Genomic DNA, 23,073 nt, shown 5'->3' on the forward strand with positions numbered 1-23,073 from the left:
AAGTAACTGCAGTTCCTATACCTGCCTATAATTGACCGGCTACAATTATCTACGATCGCCTGCAGCCTTTGCATATTTTGAATGGTTTCCATATCAATTTAGCATTATTACATCAATAGGAGGAAAGTCGCTCCCCCGCCTGAGAAATGTAAAATATATCCACTAGGATGCGCACTCACACCTTAGGCTAGGAGATTTTCGCTCATTCACTGTATTCCCCTGCACTGTTGTGGGCGATAAGTTTTCCAATGTGTTCAGCTGATTGGCTGCTAGCTAAACGCTAAGCTGGTTGACAAGCCCACATTAAACAGCTGACTTACCGAGTCGACAAGTTGCCGTGTTATTCTCGGTAGCAAGGGAAAGAGTCGGAGCGTTTTCCACCCATCTGTGAGTGATATTACACATGGTCGGTGCTGAAGCATATTTCCGAGCAACAGCTTTTGGGAACTAACTCAGAGGTAAGCAAAAAATCCACTCATTTATATTTTCGTTAATTACAGAATACTGACATCCAGCTCCAAGAAGAAAGATTATCAATGTATTTCGACCCTCTTTTATACTTAACGGGAAATAAAAAATAATAATAATTTGACCAGGAAGACTATATCAGGGTTAATTTGGATCCTTGTTATTTCACTTTTTTGCCCGTACGAATGTCATTTAAGCTGTCCACGTAAAATGTCTGTTTTGGGGGCAATTGTATTAATGAATTCTGTGACCTTAAAAGCGGTAACACTTCAGGTAACAGTACGGTTTTAACATTTGAAGCTCTCATTAAATGTGTAGTAGTTTTTTAAATAGAGAGTACAGGCTACTTTAAACCGATATTATTTGTTGTTTCCATTTGCACGGCGTGTTAATGCTGAGGCAGATTTTCTTAAAAGTATGTTGATTAGTAAGGCCAGTTGTCATTTCAAACAGCTGTTGTTTTTTGTCTCACTGCCCTATTAGCCTGGCGGCTACTCTTGATGTCACTGTTAGTAAGGCATGACCGACACCGTGTGAAATATGGGAAATGAGATGGCAGGAGCTCTGGAGCAATGCTGTGTGTTACGGGGCTTCCCGGAATGATGATCCAGTTTCTCTAAAGACATCCTCCTTACGGGTAATCCTGCTGTCAATGAAGGAAACGAATATTAGGTAATATTATAAGAAGATGTGACACAAGAAAAAATGTTAATGATAATGTAATCAATGTGGATCTGTACTACGTCAAATACTTTGAATGATTTGGTTCTTATGTAACGAAGGCAAAAATTGGTTTCAGTAGGCATATGATGAATGTAATCTAAGAACATAAATTTAACAGTGATTCCCGATGTGCCAACCATTACTTTCAGCCGCAAGACATGTCAGGAGAGCAATCATTTTTAAGACCATAGTACGGGAGTTTTATTATGTAAAATCTAACACATACGCCTCTTATATTAGCTTATATTTATGTACTTATTTATTTATTCTGCCCAATGTCGTTTGCCTATGTATATAGCCGATTGTTTTTGCACTTTGTCCTGAGTTTTTGCCCAGTGTAAATGTACTGTATATGTACACTTTAAGCTCCTTGCTGCTGTATACAAACAAATTTACTCACTTCAGGAGCTAAATTTAAACTGATGCCGTGACACTCTTGGATCGAGTGCTTCTCTCTTTGTATAATTGTCGTATAATTGTATCGTCATGAAACACGAGCTGTTTTGGGGGTTAATATGTTAATGCTGTCCAGCTTCTTAGTGTTTCCTCCTAATATAGGTCTAGCGTGTTGTATAGTAGGGTTTCCGAATCCAGCGCATCGTGTTAACGTTTACTGATAACTCAAGGCTAGTAGGGACTGGCTTTCCGTTAACCATATAATCACCCAGAGATGTGTAGCGTAAATGTCAATAGCCTGTGACGGCGATGATGATCAGCTGTAACAAAGCCGGCTTTGTATTCCGATTTCATGTTTTTGACTTTCGCAATTCACGCAATATGACCGAAATTCTGGGAACGTAATGACCTCACGGTCAGATGTTCACAGGCTGCCTGTGCTCAGTAGAGTTGGGCAGCCACTCAAGTTTTCCATTTATCAGCAGCGTACAGGGTCCTCTGCAGAGTCATTTCAAGGACATTATCAGTTCTTGTGTTTGGGTAGATGTGGTTCAGGGTTAAAAAAAAAAGATGTTTTTTCTGCTGAATGATGTTCTTCAGTTACTGTAGGAGGGATTTGTGCGGGGTCTTGAATTCATCCCTACTATGGAGAAACAAGCATTCCCAGAAGGCTGTTTGGTTTCATATCTCTGTAGCCTTGACTCGAAACATCCACATTTCACCTACAACCCTGTGGGATGGCAGAAAAATGGTTGCTACTTGGTTTGGCCGAAGGATAGTAAGCTGGAAATGATATATGGAAATCCACAGCTTTGGAAGATGCATTCATTCAGTAAGGTGGTGGAAGACAGGAAACACGAAAAACAGGAGGTCATTCCGCATCTTGTTCATTTGGATATTTCATTTGAGTGAGGCTATTTTTAATCTGCTCTGGACTCCATTGAATCTGCTGGTTGTTCTTCAGATACACCGCTAAGTATTTCCATATTCTGCACAATCCATTGTGTCAGGGGGTGGTTATGATCACAGTGGTCCCTCACCAGCTTTCATTGTCTTCTAATTCTATAAATAGTGCTGTCATTAGAGCAGATTACATTAGAGTTGTTACACCACTTTGTCCACTTGCATTATTTACCTTCCATATAGGATTATTATCATTTGAAGTGTTTGCGATTGCTGCACCTACTTTTGCGATTTCTATATATTTATTTCACTTACAATGTAACAAGTCGTAATGTGTTTCTGTGTCTGTACATTAAGGAGCACACAAAGGAGATTATATATGAAGTTAACGTAAGTCGATTAGCCCTTTGACAGATATAATTGTAGTTTTTGTTTATGAAGCTTTTGTTATCTGAGAGTATTTTTTTTCTCTCGCACATCTATGTGAAGCTTAGCAAATAAATAGCAAAGCTATGTAAATACGTCACAATGTTTAGAAGCACAACACAAAGCGATGGCTAGATAATGGCTAGAACTGGTTGGTTATCTTCCAAGCATGCGGTAACCTCCCTTGAGAACATTCTTTTACTTTTACCAAGATCATCTTAGATTCACTATTTTCTTATTTAGAAACACTTTCATCCAAAGCAGCATACAAGTTTGAGGCCAGCGTACAGGGTGAGACAACACCCAGCACCCTTATAGTAGGAGGGGTTGAGGGCTTTGCTCAAGGGGTCAATAGATATTCTGCTGGTCACAGGATTTGAACCCATGACCTTCAAATTACAGGCTCAGACCCCAAACCTACTGAAGTACACCCTAACTCAAAGCGTGGATCAGCTAGAAAACCAAGGCAAAAAATCCATTGAGAACTGAACTCAGATTGTTTGATTAATTGTCCAAAGTGCTGATTGTTACATCATGGAACTGGTAAACACATCACTCTGTGGAAGAATGAATGAAAGAATGAATGAATGTTACATTTATAGAATACTTTTCAGGACAACTAAAGCACTTTATAGAACCAGTGGAGAGTCACCTCCACCACTACCAATGTACAGCATCCATCTGGATGATGGAACAGCAGGCATTTTGCACCTGCATGCTCACCACACAGTAGCTAAGGTGGTGAAGAGCCAGGAGAGATTTCACTGATTTGATATAGGGGATGATTAGGTGGCTAGATTTGACAAGGCCACAGTCGACAATTTTAGCCAAGACATCAATGTACCACCCCTACTGTTTCGAAAGTTGCCCAGGGATCTTTTATGGCCTCAGAGAATCAGGATATTGGTTTCATATCTCACCTGAAGGACGGTACCATTTTTACAGCACGTTGTCCCCATTACTGTACTGCAACAACTGCGACATTGACAACATCCATAAATCAAAGAGAAATTCCATTTAGGAATTGATCAGGATGCAATATAATGAGATTCTAGGGATGTTACAAATAAATAAGCAGCAGATACTTTGCGCTGGTGTGGGCTACTAGAAGCTGCAGGGCAACTAAAATATAAGTGATTGTGCCACAGTGGAAATCGCAGTAGTTCAACCTGGCAGTGAATTCGCTTTTCCCATATAGTTGGAAATTGCTTTTTATTATGTCTTTGAAGCTTTGAAAGTGGAGTTTCATTGGTGGTTTTACATCTTAAAAGCCTCATTGGCTTGGGGACACGCATGTCATAAAATCACCCACGGAACGCAGGAGGGCACATCGGGTTCCGCGTTCATTGGGTATTGTTTCCAGAACGATTAATTGCGGAGGTCTCTGGAATCCTGCAATTTAAATTACTGATGTACCCGTGAAGGGGGGATTAGCACGGCATGGTGAAAAGACCACATTTATCGGGGAGAAAAACGCAACCCCAAAACTCCCCCGCTGTCACCTGATTAAAACCCTCGGGGCAGCTGGATTTGGACAGGGCAGTTGTCGGATGCCTTGCTGAGATCTTGGCGCAGTGCCTGGAGTGGTGTGGGCACCCTCCCCCCTCCAGCACGCGCAGTCACGGTCGTTCTTTGTGATCCAACCTGCCTGCTGGGCATCTCTATCCATCACCCCTATGAATACCACCATGGTGAAGACCTTTGTGGTGTGGACTTGGGATGCATGAGGCAAAGTAACGTTACTGCCTTCAGATTGGCTAAAGGAATGCTTGGGTACAGCTGTGAGGAAGATAAGCATGAGAGTGCAAAGGATATATGCCATGCTTGTCAAAAAATCCACCGATGCACACGTTTTATGAATCAATCATCGTTTCGTAGAAGATCAATATGGATACTGTGTTGCAATGAAATCATGAACTAGGAAAGACAGAGAGAAGGTCAGCTTACCTAGAAAGCTAATCTTTTATTTGGGTTGGTGTCGCTGAGTGAAAACATTAGATAAGGAATTTTTCCCAAACCACTGGCCATTTCTTTGCTTTGTTTACATTCGTCACACATCTCAGCCGCAAGCCGAACACACATTGCCATGTGCCGTTAAATCAGGCCCAGGTTCCCACTGAGAGAGAACCCTCTTTGGAGGAGGATCAGTACCACGAAATCAACATTTTCTTAGAAATTTCTTTCAGCTTGTTGACAGAAGGTTTATGGTTGATCCTAAAAAAAAATCCGCCAGGTTGAAGTAATTTGAAGGTCTAATTTGGGAGGAAAAATCCTAAACAGAGGCTTATTTTCTAGTGAAAAATAAAGTTAGGAAATGGTCTATAAAATTTGATCCATATGCAATCATATTTAGGCATTATTAGGTTGAGTTGTTATGTGGAGCCCAGAATGTAATTAAAGGCTACTGGTTACTGTAATGACTAAGTGAAGCTTCTCTTGTATAAATGGAAAAATTAGACCCGCTTTGTAAGCGACTCTGTTTGGACGCTTTGTAGGAGACTGTCGTGAGTTCTAAAGAATAGTCATACTAGGGTAGTTGATCATTTTCCTGTAAAACTGATTATAATCTGATCCCCTCCTCTGGTACGGGTTCATTCTAAGGGTAGAAAAAATAAGAACTTTCAAGCTCAGTAAATTCAAGGGGGTTTTAAATTCAGTTCCTTGAACGTGTGTATAATTCATGTTTTTTTCCTAAAACAGAGTGTGGGAGACTTACACATACTGTCCAGTGTTGGGAGTGTAGCTGTGGGGGCCCCCGCGCTGTGGGACAGCTGATTCCCACAAGTGTGTAGATCTGAGGCCCGTCCGTCCGTGGTCCCCCCCCCTTCCACCCCAGCAATATCAGTGGGTAGCCTGCAGTCAGGGCTGAGCACATGTGGCCGGGAGTAAAAACGAGAAGAGGCTCCTCTATGTGGTCAGCTTGGGCCGTGGAGATGGCCTGTCTGCTGGGCGGGGGTGGGGTGGGGGGGGTTTGCTAATTTTAAGTTTTGGTGGACCCTTTCCCACGGTTTGGAAGATTGGGGAATGCGATGGGAGCCCACAAAGCAAACCCCGGCTAGCTCTCGCCGAGGCCTTCGACTGTGAAGCATCCATATGGCCGCTTTCTTCTGGAGGATGGCAGGATTTTTGGACGTCCCTCAGCACAGACCACTTCATAGACATCTGCAAAAACAGAGGGTAGCTCTGTCTGTTTTTTTATGATGGGGGTGTTTGTTTGCTTTTTCAATGTCTCAGGTTATAAATGTGTTGTGATGAACTGAGAAGAGCAGAATCAAAGTCCATGGTGATCAATTTAAAGTCGGAATAAATATAGAATTCCCACACAGCCCTGTACTGGATGGATGGACGGACAGACGGATGGAGGGAGGGAGGGAGGGAGATATACAGAGACACTATGCACTTCCTTTGTTGGCTTTCCACTGAATCCTCTAGAATATATTCCTGATTTTGAGTCAGTGATGAGTAGCAACATCCAAGTTGTGCTAACTGCTAGCGAGGTGCCTAAAAATAATTTTGGAGTGACTGAGTGAAGATTTAATCATGGAAATACAAAAAAATCAACTGAGATTAAGGCAGTTTTGTAGGTTGATGTGAGCAGAACCTTTGCTGTTACATGATCTTAGCGGATCTTTTTAGCGCTTCGTTCTTCGTGCTAGCTAAATTGCTGCATCTAGTTTACAGATAGTTATCTAGCTAACTAACCAAATTGAATAGTGCATTCACATTTTGTTCCTGTCTTCAGGCTTTGGGCTAACATAACCCTCCTTCATTTTTCAAAAGTTATTTATAGCAGGCTGACTAGTGTGTGTGGTTAAGTAGGTTATAATCAACATGTAAGACAAGGGATTTCAAGAAAAAATGATTTCTAGTTTAAAGTTGTAGGATCTGTCCTCTATCCTTTCTCCATTATAAAGGTAAAGTTTCCATTGCAAGCCAGTCGTTTTAAAGCAGACAGAAAGATGGGACACTAAGCTGAGAATGCCAGATACTCCCTTCTGTTCCTGCCCGTAGATAGACATACATGCATACCTGTAGGCTTATTGGTTTCCCATAGAGTGCGATTGTGCCTGTTTGTGCCAGGTGACGGACTACCATCCTGTTCAGGGTATACCCCTGCCTTGTGCCCTGTGCATTCTGGGATATGCGCCAGAACTACTTCCCCGCACTCGTGAACAGGATTACTAGTTAGAAGATGGATAGATACATTTCTGGAGAACTAGAAGGGCTTAATTCCAAACTCTCTGGCATTCAGGCCATGTAGCATAAAGTGTCTGTGGGTTTGGATTTTGGTTCTGGGTGATGGGTTTACAGGCTAAACAATAAGTCATTTCCGGAGTGACTTGTGATGTGTGGGGTATGGTCTGGTTGTTATGGCTGCAGCATAACATCGTCAGTCACATCTGTTATCATGGCTCTGCCTGCTGCAGAGGAGCAGCGAGGACTTCGCTTAGAGCATGACCACCTGGCAAGGACAGAAATGATTTTCCCGGCAGAGCTGCGTGCCGAGGATCCATGCGGGATGACAAATGGGATTAGGCTCGGCCACTCCAGCGAGCAGTTGGCCTGTCAGATTTTCCCAGTGATGGTCTGGTCTCGCTGGATGAAAAAGGAGGCCTCCTTTCTGCCAAATATATATGGAAAATACGTTTGCATCTATTTATTTAGTAGACACAATCACCCAAAGCAACATACAAGTTGGGCAGATAGCACATCGCAAGCATACAACTATTAAGCAGCCAACTTAAACACTACTGGGTTGCTTGGCTGTATGAGCCCCCCCATACCACCCATGGAGCTTCTACAGCTGTGTCGAACAGGCGGCTTGTTTTGTCCGAGCGGCTCACGGACTGAGAGGTGTTTGTCCATGAGTCTCAAAATATCAATCACTGCACCACTTGTCTCCAGTGATGTTGTGATGTACCCCAGGGTCAAATGCTGACTAGCCCACTGGAATATTTTGTAATAAATAAGTTTATCTATTTTCTTGGCACTTAGTTATATTCAATTAATCCATTCATCTTACAACCGCTTTTTCTGTTCGGTGTCACGCACTGTGAGCAATTGAGAAACACCAGTTCAGCTAACTGTATGTTCTTGGACTCCATGTGGAATGTGCTGTAACTGACAGGAGCCTGTATAGCACAAGGAGAACATGCAAGCCAGCTCTGTAGATGTGAGGCCGTCATGCTGTCCTTATCTTACAAAATCCATTTATACATACTGTCCTTCCCAAAATGTTGAATTTCAAACACCACAGACAGGCAGAACAGGAGCTCTTCAAAATCTATTTTTATTTTAAAAAATTCATGGTGAAACAAGAGCCATAAGGCCACAGAGGAGATACCGTGGTAGGTACCGTGGTAGATATCACATATGATCTGCTCTGGGCATCTGCGGTCAACGAGCTGGCCAAACCCAAGTGGTCAAATAATCGATTCCTGCAATGGGTTTCAGATGGATGCATGAGTGCAGAGGAAGTGAAGATTTGAGTTGCGCTATGTCATGTCTGAGAGGGTAGGGAAGGCATGTTTTTTCCTCTTACATAACAGGAAAGAGGTGTAGTCGTGTCTTTATCTAAACGCACACATTGATGCTCTGCGTTAGCATGGGTGTTAACAAGCTTATCGGTGCAACAGTAACCGCCTGGAGAGTACTTGCTGTGGAGAAAAAACATTGCGCTTGCGAAAGGACTAGAGGACTGCAGCATAACCAGTCTGATGATTTAAATAGTTGACTGAGACGCTTTAAGTTATTTTTAAAAGCACTGGCCAAACTCCATATGCCCTCCCAGTGAGACTAGTACTGGGAAAATTCTTGGAATGCTTAGTGTGATTAGCATACTTCTAATGGGACCTTTAATGGTATATCGGAACAGAACTGGTCTTTCAAAATGAAATATGCCGTCAGGTGCAATAATACATTTGACTTGGAAGCAAAAAAAAAAAAACACGTGACCTAGAGTTTTGCATGAAACTCGTAACTGGTGATGACAAGTGCAAAGATACATAACGGATATGTTGTCAGGGCCTGAATAATTAATGATACGATGACCTCCGTGTGTTAATAAATTCCAGCTGTATGAGAAAGTGCCCTCCCCTTCCTTGCCCTCCTACTTTACGCGCGGCCTCTGCACGAGCAAGGCTCTTACTTGCGGGACTGGGCTTCCTTGCAGTACCAGGAGCCTTTATTTTCAGCCCTTTATAAAGGGCAGCAGTGTACAATCTGATACGCAGTGTAAATAATTAATGAGACCTTGTCTTGTCACTTTGTCATCTGGTGTTTAAAAAAAATCCCCTTGCCCAGACTTATGAATACGGCGCCCTGTACGGCAGATGGCAGCGTCTCTGTTCGTCTCCCGGCTCCGAATCGCGTGCTATTTGCGGGCGCGTAGGCGATCCCGGTTCGGTTTTCACTTCGTTTACCTCGTTACGAGGAGCCTGGATTACAGCGGTTTTAATTTTAGCGCCTCTTAATCTGATCCACGATCGGGGAAAGTTACGGGGCGATTAAAGGTCTTTGCCTGGGTCATAGGAAGGGATCAGGGACAGATTACGGACCGGGCCAGCGGGGCCGCTGCCCAGGGGCCCTTGGGGTGCAGGGGGCCCATGGGGCCCCTAGCCCAAAACAATTTGCAACGCTTATCAACAATGTATTTTCGTTTGTCTATTTTAGAGGGCCTACATTCTTTGATCCTCTGCCTACAAGGGCCCCTGACCCTACAGGGAGGGCGTTTGGCTGCCAAGGGCCCTTGAATTGTGGTGGTTGTGGTGGTGGTGCTGGTGGGGGGGGGGCCCTCGCGAACGTTTTGCCCAGGGGCCCACACAACCCATAATCCGTCCCTGGGAGGGAGATGTTTGTGGGTGAGCCCTGGAAAATGTTTAGCAGTTACAATGAAGCCACTTAACCGCGTGTGTGATATGAAGGATGTCTCGCGTTGCGAAAGACAAGTTGCGTGCATGTTTGCGCGCCTTTGATTTCTCAACTTTGTTAATTCCGCAGCGTAATTTATAACAGCAAAATCCATGTTTGTTTGTATATGTTTGTTAAAATGAATAATTTAATGGAAACTATGCTTGCACCATCGCTGGTGTAAAAAGTTTTGCGGGATTGACTGGGGGCTGTTTGTTAAATGACAGGCGCAGATCCGTCACAAGGCGCGCCATTGTAATGGGTGTGTGTCGGTGCTCCGTGAATAGTGCTTCTTACTGTGGCCGTTAACCCAGGGTCGCCGTGCCGTGATCTCGGATAGTAGCTGAATTGTGACACGGATAGCCGCACAGGACAGCTGTGTTTAGTCTAAGCCAGTTAGCATGTGGACTCCTGCTGTGAATAAGCAAAACAATTCAGTGATTAATTGTTTTTTTTCTTTCTATTGCAAGACACAGTAATGCCCCAAGCCCCTCGGCCGGTACAGAGAGCCCTGCAGGGGACAGAAACTTAAAGGGGACTGAAATCTGACACCGACCCATTTCAAAACTGTTTAGGCTCAGAACTTAGAGAAGTCGTAGAAGGACGTGTCACTTGGTCAGTTTGCGTGTGGTGTTTCTGCAGCATGTGGAAGTTATAAAGGGCCAAACAAGGAGCTTTGAAAACCCACAATGGAGCCAGCACAATCTAAAATGCTTCAATTGTCACATGACAAACAGTGTCATAAGAATGACCAATTATCTCCTCAGGCAAACTGTATGTGTCCTTCAGTGCCTCATCCTGACAAACGGTTGCAAATATGATTTTTCTTCTTCCATAAAATGTACAGGCAAATAAATGACTGGCAATTACTTACATATCAAAACGTACCTGTTGCAGTAATGTGCACATAACAATAATTGCCCATGCAGTGTGGTTGTAGATGTGGTTGCTGATGGATGATGTTTGAACCCTGCATAAGGGGTGGAAATCTCAGTCCTTCCCATTCCCATGGAACCCTGCTGGAAGTGAGGACTCCATATCAGCCACTGAAGGCCTTCCGTTCACTTGCCCCAACTCTGAATACATTCCTACTGGACAGTTGTATGGTGCTTAGTGGTGTTGGTACAGTTCACATCATAATTCTTAGTTTTACTCAATTGATTTAAACTGAATGGTGTTTCTGGTCTGTTTTTAAGTCGTTTGTGAACACAGCCGCCAGTCACACCTGCCTTTACCTAAGCCAACCTTCCATTCTAACACGCCATAGACCACAGTGTCACTGGCTGCTGTCTTGGGGGTCAACAAATGTGTCACCAATGGATACTTGCAGGCAGTTAAAATCAAATATACTTTTACCTATTATTTGTTTAGCCGAAGCGTCATACATCTTTGAGAGAAAGAAGCTTCAGCTTAACTGCTGGAGCAGTTGGGGGTTAAGGGTCTCTCTCAGGGCCCAACGATGACATCACTCTGTCAACTCTGGGATTTAATCACAATAATAACAAGCTTACAAACTACCTGGTTAAGGCAATAAATCCTTATTTAATACACCTATTTTCTAAATGACAGAGGTGATAACAGTAAGGTAAAAATGACAAACCATCTTTGGCATGAGAGGAACAATCAGTTCCAGTGATGCTACATGGTTACACAAGAACGGTGCTAAAGTTTTGACGTGTTCAAGCAGCTCGGTTTTTTCTCGCGGGGATGTTTTGGAAAGCACATGTGCCAGGATGTTTCACAGTGACAGGTCTGGTCATACTGGGAAATGGTTCCTTGGGGTGGGGGTGTGTGGGGGGGGGGTTAGCAAGAGGAGAGGGGAATGATTGGATTATGTACTGCTGTTTAGTTTGCCATTTATATTTTAGTCTTGGTTATGATTCTTTTTCAGATGCTGCTCAAAACTCAAACAAAACTTGTGCAGCCAATGATACCATATTCAAAAATTAGTGAGTTTACCTCTGGCTGTCACCTAGCTGTGCTGTTTTTAACCAGTGCATCTATCACCCCCCCCCCCCCCTCCTATTTTTGGTCCCAAGATCCGAAATGCCATGTGACTGAGTTCCTTCGGAGCCCAGCAATTTCCATCAGCTGCCATGACAACCTACCAGCGCAGCCAACTTCCCGAGGTCCCGTCGGAGTGGTTAGGCTCCTCCCACACAGTCCGTTCTGACTGCTCAGACTCCGCCCTCCTGGGAAAGATGACAGATGATGGGAGCGCGCTAGTGAATGGACAGAGGCCGCCCACGATGCTGCGGGCCGCCAAGGAGCCGCTGCCCCCAATAGGGGGATCTCATCCGGCAAGGTATGGATGGGAAAGGGTGGTGTGGCGGTGGCAGGCCCCGCCCTAGCTTTCGTGCGAAGATGTGATTGCGAAAGAAGAGGAATAACAAAGCGAGTTTAAAGAATGTTGACATTTTTATTGCCTTAGTCAAAAGTTTGAGTTAAATCAAGCAGGATAATTTACAATTTAACTCTTTCCTGTTTGTGCAAAATCCATCCATCCATACATGTTCCATACCCACTTTATTCCAAAACGTACAAGCCTAAACTGGAAAAAGTCTTAGTTAAGACTCGCATTAAAATGAATAACTGAAATCCAGTGTTAGGACTTCTGTTTATGGTGGTGTCAGTAGTGTACATTTACAAACCTTTGCTACTTAAGGAATGGAATATTCGTCATTAACGGTTTATTAGAACAGGCTGTGCTACTCATTATAACGCTAGCTACTTTTCCGTTCATGTGTTTATTGGGTATCCGTTCATTCTGGTGAATAACTCGGAATGAGAAAAAAATTTCGCCCTATTAAATCCTTTCTGGAAAGGCATGGCCGGATGGGGTATTTGATGAAACAGGCTCCGCCCCGGAGGATTATGGGGGCAACCCGCTGAGTAACACTGGGGGTTGGGGAGATGCGGGCGCGGCCCTCTGTGTGGCCGATCTGATTGGCGTGCGTCACATGGTGCTCTGTGATGCGTGAGGACGCCTTTTGTGTGGGCCTGCCCAGACCTCTCCCTCGCTCTTCCGCACAAAGGGAGGCTTCAGAATAGTGGCTGCCTTGCCAAGCCGTGCAAAGCCGTGTCAGATGCATTGTGTAATCGCTTTTTCAGGGGGGGTGGCCTGTTGGTCAGCTGTGACGCGGTTTCGCCCTGAGGGACTGACTCTTTACTCTTTTCCCAAATTAGTCTTAGTGTCCCAGCGAAAATTGACCAAATTTTTCTGGCTGCCAAATAGCAAATGATTGGCATGTAAAAAAAAGGAGAACGGCTAATATTTAACCCCAACAAGAACTCAAATCAACAACTGCAGATTGCTAGGCAACACTCAACACAAATATGCCTTCAGAAAGAATAGGGTCATAAATAAAAGATGCATAACTCGTGAAAATGTCAGCGGTAGCTCACTTTGTTGAATTATTTCCTAAATTATGTGTCATGCTGCAGATGTGGTTCAGAAATGCTTTTGAATAGTTCCAGTGAGGTATTGCAGAAGATCTTTTTACCGTAACTAAGATCACCAGATTAACACCACAGATAATCAAAACACATTAACTTCAGACTGTATATTTGCAGAAACAGAAAGTGAAATTAAGAGCAGTTTGTATAGTCGACATTTTCACAGTTTTGTGGGATATGGATGAATGACAATAAGAACAATGTTTTTTCTCATTGGTCATGTAGCGGCAGACAGTTTTGTTTACTAAACGTTTCTGTTTCGTCAGTACCTTTATAAAGACATTCGTGATGGATCTAACCCTTTCTGTAAAGGATAGTTTTGGTTGTTCCTGAGGAAGATAGTCTTGGATCGTCCTTTCCAAAACCCCGCATTTTGTTGTCTTCTTCAAGCTCCTTATCTACCACTCAAGAGTTTGTCAGGTTTCGCTTTGGACAAAGCACGGAGACGAAGGACCAGACTAAATAATCCAGGTCGGAAGATTATCTACCACGTACAAGCTGATAAATGACACAACTTTTCTCCATATAGTAGATGAAAGTGAAAAGCCTTCCACAAATGTCAAGTTAATAGAGTATAACGCATTATAACAATCTTTATGAATCCAAAAGGACCAAACAATTGAAATATTCCGTGTCATTGTAGCTACATTCAAAGTGAATGACTGTAAGCTTATCTCTGCAGAACCTAATGAGCAACATTTTTTCATCTTCTAATCAGTGATCCTGGTCGGGTTTGCTGGAGCCTATTCCAGGCACCACACACCCTGGATGGGAAGCTGGTCCTTTACAGTACATACACATGCTGTAAGCAATTTAAAGACTCCCATTAGCTGAATTGCATGTTTTGGACTGTGGGCCAGAGGCAGTTAAGGTGTGGATCATAAGAGAGACCATAATTCATACAGTGGGGCCGACCATATCATTAGCACATGATGTGTTTTGAATCGGTGAGTGACAGGGGATAACATCCAATTAGCTTTCAGCTGGGGGTGGCACCCATGTGGCCCCGCCCCTGCATTCATCACTGACTGTGGGAGGAACCCAACATGATGCCAGGAGATAGTGCTTGTAGTGGGGGAAAACAGGTGCTAGTGCTCCCCTTGTTATTCAGCACCGGGTACTGGTGCTCCCCTTGTTATTCAGCACCGGGTACTGGTGCTCCCCTTGTTGTTCGATGCCAGCAGATTTTGAGAGGTGCTGGTACCGGTGAGTACCGGTCCATTTCAGGCACTGCCAGGAGACAAGCTTCATGCAGGGCAAGTTTCAAATCCCAAACCCCAGAGGTGTGAGGCAGCAGCGTTACCCACTGAGCCACCCAACAACATTTTACGATTTTATAATTTCAGATTCTGAGTGAATATCTGCCTCATGTTAACTATTGTCATGTGTATGAATGTCAGCACAAAATGCACAATGAGTATTTTAAAAATAACATTTACAAAAAAAACCAGGACTCTGCAATCTATTCAGTTCCAGAAAAACCCTCAGGCACTAGCATTTGTATCTAATAATGACATAAACTGACATTTTTATGTAAATTTAACTGCCTCTCGATGACATATTTGTGATTTTTATCTTCACTAGATCACATTTTGGGTTATTTCTCATTCTGTATGTTTTGTGGCCTTCACTCCTTGCTCCTGCAGGTTTTGCATACTGTTGTGTATATTTTAATACAAATATACAGTAGCTGACAGTTTTTGTCATTTGATGCAGCCTAAGATTTTCCTGTAGTAGCTCAGGTTCAGCACATCTTCGGGGTACAGGAACAATCCCAGTCTAGACTCAGATACAGGGCCACTCAACCTACCAGGCAAAATAGGCGGCCACCTGGGGCACTGACTTAGCCGGCCAATTTCACTTTCGGGCAGTGAAGCTCACCAAGGGCATCAGATGGGCTTCACCTGGCCCTGCTTAGATGTTACCTTTTAATAAACCCTCCTAACACCTGCTCAACTCAAAGTATAAATTTAGACAGAGACCGGCTGAGCACAGCTCCACCTCCTTATCTCCAAATCGCACTTTGCCAGACCACAGCTCTGCCTCCTTATGTCCAAATCCCATCTCGTCAGAAAGCAGCTCCATCTCCTTATGTCCAAATTACACTCCGCCAGAGCACAACTTCACTTCCTTATGTTCATTATCATTAGTAGCTCTGATTTGAGTTGGATGAGATATTCCTGCACAATGCCTTTATGTCCTGTGTGTGTGTTTTTTTTTTTGACTTGTTCCACTCACCGTAATGCTGCCATAACTTCACTTACTAGCTAGACTCTGCTAGACATGTGTGAGAAGGAATTCTTGAATAACTTCGTATTTTAATGCAGTTTCACAGGGACCTGAATGAATAAGCAAGAATATTACTTTTTGATGCATTTTCAAGTTTCATTTATCTAATGTGGGGGCGGCATGGTGGTGCAGTGGTTAGCACTGTTGCCTCACACCTCTGGGACCCGGGTTGGAGTCTCTGCCTGGGTCACATGTGTGTGGAGTCTGCATGTTCTCCCCGTGTCGTCGTGGGGTTTCCTCCGGTTTCCCCCCACAGTCCAAAAACATGCTGAGGCTAATTGGAGTCGCTAAATTGCCCATAGGTATGCATGTGTGAGTGAATGGTGTGTGAGTGTGCCCTGCGATGGGCTGGCCCCCCATCCTGGGTTGTTCCCTGCCTCGTGCCCATTGCTTCCGGACCCCCCGCGACCCAATAGGATAAGCGGTTTGGAAAATGGATGGATGGATTTACCTAATGTCAGGGTCAGCCCCGATTCTTCCACCCTGTGTCCCTTCCCCGTTTGGCCAGCAGGCATCGCTGCTCATCCCGTCCCTCGCGTTGCAAATCCCTTTGTCCCACGTTCGAATCCTGCCTCCTCTGTTTTTGTATTTTGTTCCCTATTGTTTCTTTTGTATGAGTTGGTTCCCATGTTTGGTGATTTTGTATTTGGTTTTGCTTAAATTCTTCGTGCCTGTGCTTGTGCCTCTCCCTGTCTGTTACTCGCCAGTCTTAGTTTCTCTTTTCCTGGTTCCTTAGTTTCCCTGTTCGGTTCCCTGAGTTAATTAGTTTCACCTGTTGCCTGTTCTTGTGCCTGCCCTTGTGTGTTTCCCTGATTGCTCGTTGTCCAGCACCTTCCCCTATTGGTTAATTGTCTGTCTCTCTCCTGGTGTCTCCTTACCCAGTTCAGTTTTAGTATTTAAGTCCCTGCCTGAGTTCTGTCCCTAAGTAGTTCATTGTTTTATGTTTGTGATTGATTCTTATGATTCTGTTAATTGTGATATATGTTCTGCTTACCTGCCTGTTTGTATTTAGTCATTAGTTTTTCCCCCCTCATGGTCCTTTTGTTTTTGTAGTGTTCTTAGTGTTTTCTGTTTTGTTACGATAACCCCTGTCTAGTGAGCCGCAAGTGGGTCGTCCATCATTTCTGTTCCCCGCCTGCATGATGCCTCATCCCTGATCTAAACCCGCCCAGAGCCCTCACATGTTTGATGTAAAAAAAATAATAATAAAAAAAATTCAAGCATATGCCCCCACCTATTAGATTCCGATTTGACCCCTGTTTATCCTCATGTGACATTTTCTGTCCATTTTGAAACATGTTTTCTCTCTCTAACTGCTGCTTTTTGCTGGGAATCTTTCATCTTTCACTCCCACCCCTGTCTCTTGCAGCCTAGCGGAGAGGCCCATGTGCAGGATCTGCCACGAGGGCAGTGCCCAGGAGGAGCTGCTGTCCCCCTGCGAGTGCGCCGGTACCCTGGGCACCATCCACCGCAGCTGCCTGGAGCACTGGCTGTCCTCGTCCAGCTCCAGCTTCTGCGAGCTCTGCCATTTCCAGTTTAGCGTGAAGCGCAAATCGAGGCCTCTGCTGGAGGTGAGCACTGCCTTACCCTACCCCCAGCTCATGTCCGCCTGGTGGCCAGTGGTGATATAGCAGTAATATAGCACACTACAGAGGGATTCTCCATTAATATTGCTGCAGCATCTCCCTAAACAGGGAACAACTTCTTGATTCACCACAGCCTGGTTCCAATTCTGTAAGTATAGTGCCAGTCAAAAGTTTGGACACGACAAACTGCTTACGAAGTTGAGCGATAGTGTTACATCACATGACCTGGCCACCTGACCTAAGCACACTAGAGATGTTTAAGTATTTAAAATACTTTTTTGGTCAGTGTATAGTTCCATATGTTGTTTTTATGTCTTTATAATTATTCTAAAATGTAGAGAAACGTACAGTCAGCGAAAATGTCATTGGAACCAAACTTATTTGCATCCGATTTTTAATTTTTTTTTCACATCTGCGAAATCCTAGGAAAACCCCGCAGAAACGTGCTTAATTTTCGTATCAATTTATAAGTTTTCATGCATTTGTGTAAAACTGGTAAAAGTTTAGTTAATGAACAGTCTACTGTGTTTTGGGGGAATGTTAAAGACATGCAATATAAACCAGTTAAATCCCTTCCTTTTATGTACATAATGTACTTTCACAAGTTTATTCCCTTTGGAATGCTAATGGTTACATAAATATTAGAAAATAGTTAATTTACTATTTTGTAATAGTAAGTAAGCCTACACGTTAAATTTATGTTAAAACACAGCTGAAGAGGGAGACTGAGGAGCTGTAACTCCTCATGTACGTTATGTGTACTGCATAGCTAATTCATAATCATCATTATCTTAAATCAATATTCATCATTGGTAAGTACCCATACTGCTGTTTTTTTATAATTTTAATGTATGTATTTTTGTTCTTTCTTTTTTTACAACTTACTATTTCTGTACATCTTTACGTAGTTTAATTTGATTGAATACCTGTACCATGTATGTACAGTACATGTTTCTTTTACATATTTTATTGAATTTTACCTTGGTTACGTATATGACTTCTGTCAATACGTTTACAGTCACGTTCATTTACTCATTTCACCTTACTGTGGATGCAAAAGAGAACTGCAGACAATGCTGTGTTCTATGAATTAGTACGTGTGACATTACTATACTATACTGTAAATGTGCTAGTGTGACAAATATCTGTTAGGCGATACTGTACTCTATCTTAACATCAAACATATATTTTTTTTTAAGTAATGTATTACGCCAACTTTAATTTCATGCAGAAGTGTTTTGTGAGTATAATTTAGGGTTTAAACTATAGAAATAAGCACATATTACCACTTTTAGTGACTCTACCAAATATCCACGAATCCTCCTCATTCGCGACGGATTCTGGAACCTAACCTTGCGAATGTCCGGCGTCTGACTGTACAAATAAACCTTTCTATGGGTAGGTGCGTCCACACGTTTGACTGGTGCTGTACAACTGAAGGCTGCCGCTGCCACAATGTAGTCACTCCCTGTCCATATCTAGATGCGACCGCACTCGCAATGGATAAATAATGCAACGTAATTCCATAGTCTGCCATAGCATCCACTTTGAACTTTGATCTTCTCAGCTCTGTGCGGTTACAGTGATGGGGTCACATGAGCGGTGGATTTACTCAGCAGTGGAGTTACTATGGAACTACCGAAGAAACATGTAATGAATAACATAAGTGAAATACTCATTATTAATTAACCGTGATTAATATTTAAAATCAAGTAGTGACTATATTTGTTCCGAATTTGTTCATGATTTGTACAGTTACAGCAGTAACTGAGTTATTACTAAGTAATTGTGCCCTGTCAAGTAAAGTGTTACCAAATTGGCTAATAAGTGTGGCCCCTCTGTACAGATTATGGTCCCTCTTATGCCCCAGTGTGAACCGTGACCTTTGTAGGCCTGACAGCTGTGCTTTGAGGATCTGGAGATCCTGAGGGAAAACTGGTCATTTGTCAAAGGTGTCATTTTTAATTAACTGGGAGAAATGTTCTGCATTCGCTTTGCTGGTAATCACTCTGCCTCTGTTCACTGGAAGGTTGCTCGGTGGCCGGGGAATACATCCAGAGCATCCGCTTGATGAAGGAGAAACGGACACAGATATCGTCAGTGCATTAGGCCACAGAGGAATAATTTGATTTTTGAAAGAGGAGACAGGCTCAGTCTCCCGACTAAACTTCCTGTCTCAGAGCTGCTTGCAGGCTCACTTTTACACCCAGTGCAGTGATACACTTTACTCTTAATCTGTTTATGTGCCATTTCCCAGGACATCAGTATCATCCCAGAGTAGCGATCCGATAACTCCCTTTATTCCACTGGCCTCTTATCAGATTTAATGCCAGGTTGGAGTTCTGGTGTCCGCCATCATTATCATGGAACATGTCTAAGCCTTCCTAAGGAAAACGCCCAAATACATCAGCCATTATGATCACCCTTATATTTATTAATAAGGCAGCCCCAGAATATTTTTTAATTAAATTTTATTAGTATAGCGCATTTTCACAATACTACACTGTCTGAAAGCGCTTTACATTATCCCTGGCCAAAAACCTCAGGGAGTAAGCCAGAGGTGACAGTGGCAAGGAAAAACTCCCTAGAAGGAAGAAACCTTGGGAGGAACCAGACTCCGAGGGGGGGGGGCAACCTCCAGGGGCCGGCAGGGGAAGTCAAATGAGCAGGATGGCAAAGTCCTAATTTATCCATTCCAAATGTTAAGATTTGCGTCTCAATGTGAGGCAGGCTGACTGGTTGTCAGATAGGGAATGAGACAGGATGGTGTTTTAGGATTGAAACGCTCAGAAGTGGAGCAGTAGTCCTGCTGTAGGACACTTGAATGAGTATCTGAAATCACAGGTGTGAATATACCACTGGTCCCCTCCCCCTTCCTAGACTGGCACTGATTGCTGTGTTTCTTATTATCTACATACATATGTGTATAAGCTGCTGTGTCCAGCCCCCCCTGTTTCGCACTGTCGTGTTTTGCCCTTTAAATCCTGTGAATACCCTCACCCTGTCACTGGCGGTTTATGTTACACCCTGGTCCTGGGGGAAAGCTATTTCCAGCCACTGTGTACCTGTATCTGCATGGCATGACAATGAAGCCCACCAGCCTTGATTTGCCTCAACAAGCGAAAGCCCAACCTGTCCCCAATCGCCCCGCAGTGGATCCGCAACCCGGGGCTGCAGCAGGAGAGGAGGACACTCTTTGGCGACATGGTGTGCTTCCTGCTCATCACGCCCCTGGCCACCATCTCAGGTTGGCTTTGCCTGCGGGGGGCTGTGGACCATCTGCAATTCTCCAGCCGGCTGGAAGCCATGGGTCTTATCGCTCTCACCGTCGCTCTCTTTACCATTTACCTCTTCTGGACTCTGGTAGGTTCCTCAGATCGCTTCACGTACCAGATTGACCTAGTTAAACCTCAGCCCTGGATCCTCAGAGGCTGAACTTTTGTTGGCTTCTTATTAATTATAGCCCTGTAATGCCTAAAATACCAGGTGACTTACTGCTAAAGATCATTTCTCCAAGAAAGCCATTAAGAACAGAGTTTGACCGTACCCATTTAGGACCATGGATGGACGGCCTTCCACTATGGTAGTATTTTCCTCATCCAGTCCTCGAGGACCCCATACAGTCCACATTTTTGCTCCCTCCCAATTCCCAACAAACCCATATCAGGTAATCGGTGATCTAGATTGGCTGGGAGAGAGCAAAAATGTGGACTGACTGCAGTCCTAAAGGATTGGATTGGGCAACACTGCATCTATCAGAAGGCTATTCCTGAAACAATATTTTTCTTTCTCCCAGGTGTCACTCAGGTATCACTGCCGGCTGTATAACGAATGGCGGCAAACCAATCAGAGAGTGGTGCTTGTGATGCCCAGGTCACATGGTGAGGCCCTGACACAGCAGTCCCTGATTGGCCCGCCCCCAGTAAAGCGTCACTCCAAGGAATCTCTCGTATGAGGTCCAGCTAAGGGGGTGGGGGACACAAATCCACTTTCAGCGATCATGGACGATGCAGGACGCTGACTTTTGTGAAACGGACTGTCCACAGCAGGACTTGTCGATCTGCATACACATATATGTCTGGAAGCATGAAGACTGGCTCTCCTGACTGCTGCACTGAGCACAGGCCTCCAAATTCCTGTGAGGCTGTAACTTGTGCAATTTGTAAAATGACACAAATTGTCCTTCAGTGTTTGTGCTGTCAAAAGGGCTACAGTGTCAGAGTTTGAGTCCAACTGAAACCAAGATTTATGAGCATTTAACACCTACAGAAAAAAACCCACAATTTTCTATTGAATGTTTTTTTTTTTTAATCGATATTAACAACTCCATTTCCAAAGCTAGGCTGGGCAGAAATTTTTGTTAAAGAAATTCAAGATGTTGAAAAAAAATCATTACAGCAGTTTTCTTAGCAGTTTTTTTCAGGCAGATATGTGTGTATATATATATATATATAATCACGGTCTCCTCTATATTAATTTGGCTGAGCACACTACATTAACACACATTACTGGCATCGGCCAACTACAACCAATCTGCACATGCTCATTATGTGCATGGACAGCAATTGCCCCAAACCGTGTATTAAAATTCATTCGACAGTGTAATTTTCAGTGGAACGCTGTTTAAAAACAGATTAAAACACTGTAAATCTCTAAATTTGACATTGGGGAGGACATATCAGTTTTTCCAGCTAGGAATTTAACAACTGCCCGAAACAGCGCTGATCAGTTCCTTAACCTCGAAAATGTTTTTTTTAGCCGCGTGATCTTCAAAGCTTGGCGGCAGCGTTTTAAGTGCCATAATGGTGAATAGCTGCCTAGAGAAACTCAGTATTTCATGAAACACTATTTGTCGCGATGTGTTATAATTGGACCTGTTTACTAGCAGCTCGACAGGTTTCAGGTAAATGTACTTGAATGTCATTGACGTTTATTTTTAAAGACTCAATGACACGTCCACATCACAAAGAAGCAACACCGGCACATTTACGGTTGGTTTTAAGGAACCTCCGTGAACGTACGAAAGATTCATGCTGTGAATGCAGCGACACAAAGCCAAAAGGACACCAACATAGCATTTTGAAAATACAGCACTGGATTTCCAGTGCGAACGTTTTGTTTTAATGTTTACACAATGAAGGATTGTATGCAGCAGTTTTCGTTTGCTATATACGAGTTCTGGTTTGGATTTTGAACGAATCTGAGTTTCCTCTATTGTGTCTGTAATGATTATTTCCCACTTCTTTCTCTCAGCCTTGATAGAATGTCTGTAATCTATATCACTGAAGTGTTTCTTCCTTCGGCAAGGAGAATCGGAGTTGGCCTCGGGGTATTTTTGGAGGTGCTATCGATTTTTTTATCCTCAGTGGCAAATTTTTGATGATAGTTATCGTTTGGTTCATGAAAAAGAAAATTATTATTTAGGGGTTAAATAAATCCCCAAGTTGTACTTGAACCACAGAGCCGACTTTTTTGCAACACCTTCAGCTTTGCCCTGATGAGCTGCTTCAAAATGTACAATAAACCCTTTGGTATCCTTCACGCACTGTTGCACGGCACATATATGTGTCTTATACAACTAAACTAACTGTAATCATTTTTTTTCTTACTAGTAGATATTAAGCTACCGACTATAGGCTTTGAAAGTTTAAAGCAAGTTCACAACAGCAGGGTTTCCTAGTTCCCCCTAGAGACCCATTGTGCTCTATAATCCAAGTTCTGCTCAAACTCCAGTCACTGAATACTGGGTGTGTTATCTGCATTCTTCCAGAATATTGTTTTCAACCATATAAACAGTATGTTCAGGAGTTCTGAGTGCGCGCGCACACAGACACACACGAGCTGAAAGCCAAGTTTGATTTCATGTGGTCACTCATTTCTCATTACAGAAAATATGATAAATCCTCCACCCTTCAAC

The 23,073-nt window shown here is 43.4% G+C and overlaps 1 protein-coding gene across 3 annotated transcripts; it reads left to right on the forward strand.

Annotated features, from left to right (window-relative positions):
- The first annotated feature begins 115 nt into the window (after positions 1-115).
- LOC125746749 (E3 ubiquitin-protein ligase MARCHF3-like) lies at positions 116-22,697 on the forward strand. Of its 3 annotated transcripts, XM_049021131.1 has the most exons (6): positions 116-458; positions 952-1,140; positions 11,865-12,130; positions 16,940-17,141; positions 20,310-20,519; positions 20,953-22,697. In XM_049021131.1, exons 3-6 carry the CDS (start codon positions 11,922-11,924, stop codon positions 21,109-21,111), a joined length of 780 nt encoding a protein of 259 aa, XP_048877088.1. In that variant the 5' UTR covers positions 116-458; positions 952-1,140; positions 11,865-11,921; the 3' UTR covers positions 21,112-22,697. The 3 variants fall into 3 exon arrangements, with proteins under 3 accessions (XP_048877088.1, XP_048877087.1, XP_048877089.1); XM_049021130.1 differs by lacking the exon at positions 952-1,140; XM_049021132.1 differs by lacking the exons at positions 116-458; positions 952-1,140 and adding an exon at positions 1,176-2,457.
- Positions 22,698-23,073: the final 376 nt, after the last annotated feature.

The sequence above is a fragment of the Brienomyrus brachyistius genome, chromosome 7, assembly GCF_023856365.1.
Source record: "Brienomyrus brachyistius isolate T26 chromosome 7, BBRACH_0.4, whole genome shotgun sequence".
NCBI lineage: Eukaryota > Metazoa > Chordata > Actinopteri > Osteoglossiformes > Mormyridae > Brienomyrus > Brienomyrus brachyistius.

Excerpts from the sequence above, each read along its gene's own strand:
- LOC125746749 (XM_049021131.1), top strand. The coding sequence starts at position 11,922 with ATGACAACCTACCAGCGCAGCCAACTTCCCGAGGTCCCGTCGGAGTGG. Across the intron at positions 12,131-16,939 it reads GGGGGATCTCATCCGGCAAG|CCTAGCGGAGAGGCCCATGT; the intron begins GTATGGATGGGA and ends TGTCTCTTGCAG. Across the intron at positions 20,520-20,952 it reads TTTACCTCTTCTGGACTCTG|GTGTCACTCAGGTATCACTG; the intron begins GTAGGTTCCTCA and ends TCTTTCTCCCAG.